General features: G+C 37.3%; 1 protein-coding gene across 1 annotated transcript; it reads left to right on the forward strand.

Annotated features, from left to right (window-relative positions):
• The first annotated feature begins 1,936 nt into the window (after positions 1 to 1,936).
• Positions 1,937 to 4,375, forward strand: LOC106719905 (pro-resilin). Its single transcript, XM_014514384.2, has 2 exons — positions 1,937 to 2,107; positions 2,608 to 4,375. The coding sequence occupies exons 1-2, from the start codon at positions 2,096 to 2,098 to the stop codon at positions 4,009 to 4,011; spliced, it is 1,416 nt and encodes a 471-aa protein (XP_014369870.1). The 5' UTR covers positions 1,937 to 2,095; the 3' UTR covers positions 4,012 to 4,375.
• Positions 4,376 to 5,138: the final 763 nt, after the last annotated feature.

Raw genomic sequence — 5,138 nt, forward strand, 5'->3', positions numbered from 1 at the left:
TGATAAACAAAGTACGTATTAGTTTACACATACGTAATACGTTACAGCATGTCTAATCAGGTATTAGTGTATGCTTAATTAATTGATGTAAATCAGTGCGTGGCATTCAGTTCCAGACCGTTTGACAAGTTGGCCATTATTTCTGTTTTGTCAATACATGGATAACTATAACTTTGACTTATTACTAGCATAAAAGACTCTTTAGAGCGTCGGTGGCTCATAGGTTAAACACTTAACTTGTAATCTGCAGGTTCTGGGTTCGATCCCGCTATGTACCAATGTGTTTTTCGATTTTCGATTTACATATGTACATTTATTCGACGTTCTTACGGTAAAGAAAAACATAGTGATGCAACCTGCACATATCTGCGAAGAAATGCAATGAAATGTGTAAAGTCAACCAACCCGCACTGGGTCAGCGTGGTTGACTATGGCCCAGTCACCCCTAACTTAGAGTAGGCTCCAAACCCCTCAGTGGGGACGTTTTCTGAGCTGATGTTGATCAAGTTGAGCAAGATCGGTAGAGTAATTGCAGAGATTTATCCTAGACTTACATTACATTTTTGCAAGAAGAGAAATTTTGAAACATTAGTATAAATATTAGATTTTGCAACAGAAATGATGTGAAAAAACATAATATAGGCCATTAAGGTTAAACGAGAACAAAGAACTGTCTTATTATAACTTCTAAATAGGTTATTGTTATTAAAGCAGGCAGTATGAAGACAATGAAGTTATATAATAATAAATTACTCGATGGCGATGGCCGAATAATAGTGCCTACATTAGTTTGTCGAAGAAAGAAAAAAAAAACACAAAATAGAGAAACTTTCACAGCATGTGCATGATTACAACGAATTTGAATTAAGAATTGGGTACAAACCGTTAAAATGTACAAACCATTTGTTACAATATTTGAAATTCGAACAGTGAGACAGAAATTATAATTTCAATCATTCACGCGATGTATGAACAAAATTTGGCCACTGCACTATATTTTTAATACTTTATTTGTCAATATACCTACAACTACTGTTTATAAATACCTAGGTATTAGTATAATCTTTAGTGTGTGGACATAGATACGCATGCATGACTTTTCTAAAGGGTAAACAAATATCAATTATCAAAATTAGACTACAACCTTCAAGGAAAACATTCCCTTACAAGCAGATCATTTGCTTGTGTTGTAAATAGTCAATAAGATGTGTTTATCGTGAACAGTGAACCTTACAAAGGCTATTTTGCATTACAGGGCGCACGTCATGATGTCACATCAATACAATGAAAGTGCATTTACCTTTTAACAATTCAACAAACGTACACTCTTTGATTTATTATTGGGATTTGAACACATTTAAGCTTCCTGGGTTAAGTTGTATTAAAATCAATGTAAAATAAAATAAAATTTTATGTAGTTAATATTCCTTCAAGAAGCGAGCGTACCTCTTTTTTAAAGGCCGGTAACGTATCTGAGGTTCTTCTAGAGTTGCTAATGTCAATGGGGGCAGTTACCTCTATTTATTAAGGATTAAGGGTTCCACAGCTCGTGTGCCTCCTATTCTTATACCTATAAAAAATAGTACTTTACTCGGATTAAAAAAGTAGGTCAAGTATAAATAACACAGTACAATAAATAATTTCATACATTGACAATTAGTATATTGTGAAATGTAATATACTTAGGATATAAACACAAGATATTTAGTAAACGCGTCCGGTTGACATCCGAGTTGATAAGTGCACCAAACCGTGATCGAATTGTGACGCAACGCTTCCGGCCTTGCGTTACCTCATTCTTGGGCTCGGAAGCCCGATAGCTTGCTCCCATTTTTTCAGCCAGTCCAGTGAAAGGGTCCTCCGATACACTTTTACCCTCCCGAAGCGCCTGAGACTCAAGCGTTCCTCCGCGCCGTTCGCTGTCTTATAAATTCGGTGAAAACACAAGCAACATCACATTACAAATTCGGCGGCTGTACAGAGCAGCCGTTCGATCAGTGTCTTATAAATAGATACATTTGTGAAGTGAAAAAAACATTAGTATAGTGACTTAGTTTCTTAAACGTGACTGTCGTTCTTAATTAAACGTTTCAAAATGAAATTCACGGTGAGTGTGCATTCTGTGATAACAGCAGTAGATAAAAATAAACAAAAATTAAAGAGACATAGCGGTGATTATAATAATGATTATTCTTTTATATGAATAATATATAATAAATCAATATTTCTGAATTAATCGTAATGGTGATAAAAATTGTTTTTCAATGAATTACATTACAATAACATAATTTCTTACTTGAAATTAGTTTAATAATATCTCTTTAGATACAAATAATAAAAAAAGTCTATTTATTTCTACTTAAAGTAAAAGCGGTAAAAGTGAAATTAAAGTTATAATGCAGGCTTGAATCTTTAACGGCGTCATGCGGGTCCGCATTTTTATTATGGTGTGAAACAGGTTTTAAGCTCTGTGCGATGGTAGATTTGCACTAACGGAAGTTAAAGAAAATTTGTTCGAGGATTAAACAATATATCCTAGAGTGTTATTGATTTGATTTTCGGTTTCTTAGTATTATTTACTTATCGTTTAAATTTCTGTTGTTCCAGGTCGTATTCACCACACTTCTGTGTCTGTCAACATCGTTTGCTATAAAGACAAAAGTAGAAGAACCCAAGGATAAAAGAGAAACTTTAACTGGCTACCCTGGGGCTGGTCATTCTTCGCACAGCTATCAAGCTCCCTCGTTCGGTCAAGGAAGCGAGGAAGCGAGCGCTATCAGCGTCGGCGCCGGCTACAGCATTGGTGGAGCCAAACCTAGTTACAGCTTCGGCGCACCAGGATCTGGATACCAACTGTCGGCGGAAAGCCACCAGTCAAGTGGTCACAGTCCTATCCAACTTGCTCCTATTACCCTCCAATCAAGCCATGGATCTTTAGTCGGCAATGATCTCTCTCAACTGATGAGTCAAATTTCTCACGGTCTTAATTCAGGAGCGATTACATTACAAGGACAAGGAGGAGGTTATCAGTTAGGTAATTTAGGTGCGCATGGAGGCCAGGAACTCTCGTTACCTCAGTACTCTTTCGGATCTCCAAAGTTACAACAACAATTTGCTGCGTTTGAACAATCCCAAGCTGTGCCGTCATATGCTGCTGGCACTAAGGGCCTCAGTTCTTATAGCTCAACCGGTCCCGTATTGTTTACTCCGGCCGAGTCTCACGGTAACCAAGCTGCTTTAACTTACGGTGCTCCCAGTTCAGGTCATTCTTTTGGTGATTCTGGATCCCTATCTTTAGGCAATGCTGGCCATTCACTGTCAGGATACTCATTGGGTAATCAAGGACAGGCGTTAAGTGGACAATACGCTAGCTTAGGTGGCGGATACGGTGCTTCAGGTAACTCATTTAAGCCTTCTGCATTCTTAGGTTCTTCTGTACAGAGTGACTCTGGACATTCTCTATCAAGCCTTTCTGGATCATACGGCGCACCTTCATTCGGTGGCTCACACGGAGCATCTAGCTCACACGGTGCTTTCTTGCTTGGTTCGGGAGGTCATGGCGCTAGCTTTGGTGGATCTTTGGGCAATCTTGGTGGCAGCTCATCGAAATTCATCGCACCTACGTATTTGCCGTCCAAGTCTGAAGGGTTTGGTTCATTAGAATCGATTGCCGCCTTCTCTTCAGGTGGACATTTGGAATCTCCTCGCGCTTCGACATACAATATCCCATCTGGTTCTTTCTCGCATCAGGCGACATCATCTAACAGTCCGCAATATTACGTGTCATCATCAAAACATTCCTTGCCCAGCGGCAGTTTCAGTAGCGGTCCTTCATACCGAGGAGTCACTTCTGGACACAGTTCACTGAACTCCTATTCCTCTGGACCTAAATACAACTTCGGAGGCTCAAGCTCTCGTTACGGATCGCCCAAAGATAGCCATGGTGCTTACAGTGAAACCTCGTACAACACAATTAAGTATAGCGAAGAACTTAAGCCCCGTATTCACTAATTTATGAAATGTAATCTAAAGTAGTTATGTAAAAGCTAATCACATGGTATTCTGTAAATATAGGCTAAATAGATGTGCGAGAGAGTAGGCGGGCCACGGTCTAGACGGAAAGATTGAAATAGCGAAAGCGACGCTATTTTCTTTAGACTTATAAATATGTATCCGTACAGATAAATACTTGGAGTTGTTAATCTTTAAAAAATATCAATTTTTTTTTGGTTTGAGAGTGTTATTAGAAGAATAAGTGGCCCGGCCCGTTAATTGTAAATTAGGCTTTAAAATAGCATTGCACTGATTACCAATGTATTTGTACCGTTAAAATCGATGTTGACTTTGAATACGCAGTGAATTTCTGTACATATACCGTTCTTAGTAAGATAGCTTATTTATTATTGTTACTGATTTTATGTTGTCTTTAAGTTTTTGTTGATATAAATAAATTTTTAAACAATTATTGAACATCTTTTAATTTTAACCTTATGAACACTTCATTATCGATCCCTGTATGAAGGGAATACGAACTATCGAGTCACTTTCAAACGCCTCACTACGCAATCTAAGAAAGTTGCCGCAAACGGAGGAAACGTGATACAGAAACTTAAGTAATAAACACGTGACTTTATCTTTGATTTCACACAAAGGAAAGTAAAGGAAGTTTACTTTTGTTATAAAAATAAACATCACTGTAATATACTAATATAATTATTTCAGGCTGTATGATTAGCGTTACACAATCGCTTGCTTCTTGTAAACAAAAAAAAGGCAGACGCCACGGTTGACAGATTAAGTAGACCGAATGGGAGTCAACTGCGTTCACTTCCGAATTCTCTGGTGAGATTATATATCAGTTTCCTGCTCTTCTACCGGTCATCGAAGTGTTTCTTATCACTAAAATGAGATAATTTAAATAATGATTGATTGATAAATTACGTTATTATGTATTAATCAATGCTTATTTCAATAAGTTATTTGAATTGTGTGGAGACTTAAATGAAAATTTATATTATTACTTATTGTTGCCCGCGACTCTATCCACGTGCAGTTAAAACGATCTTAATAGGAGGATGAAAAATAGATAGTACCGATCAGACCTACTGAATATGATTATAAAATTTCATAAAAATTGG

Source organism: Papilio machaon, chromosome 14 (genome assembly GCF_912999745.1).
Source record: "Papilio machaon chromosome 14, ilPapMach1.1, whole genome shotgun sequence".
Classification (NCBI taxonomy): domain Eukaryota; kingdom Metazoa; phylum Arthropoda; class Insecta; order Lepidoptera; family Papilionidae; genus Papilio; species Papilio machaon.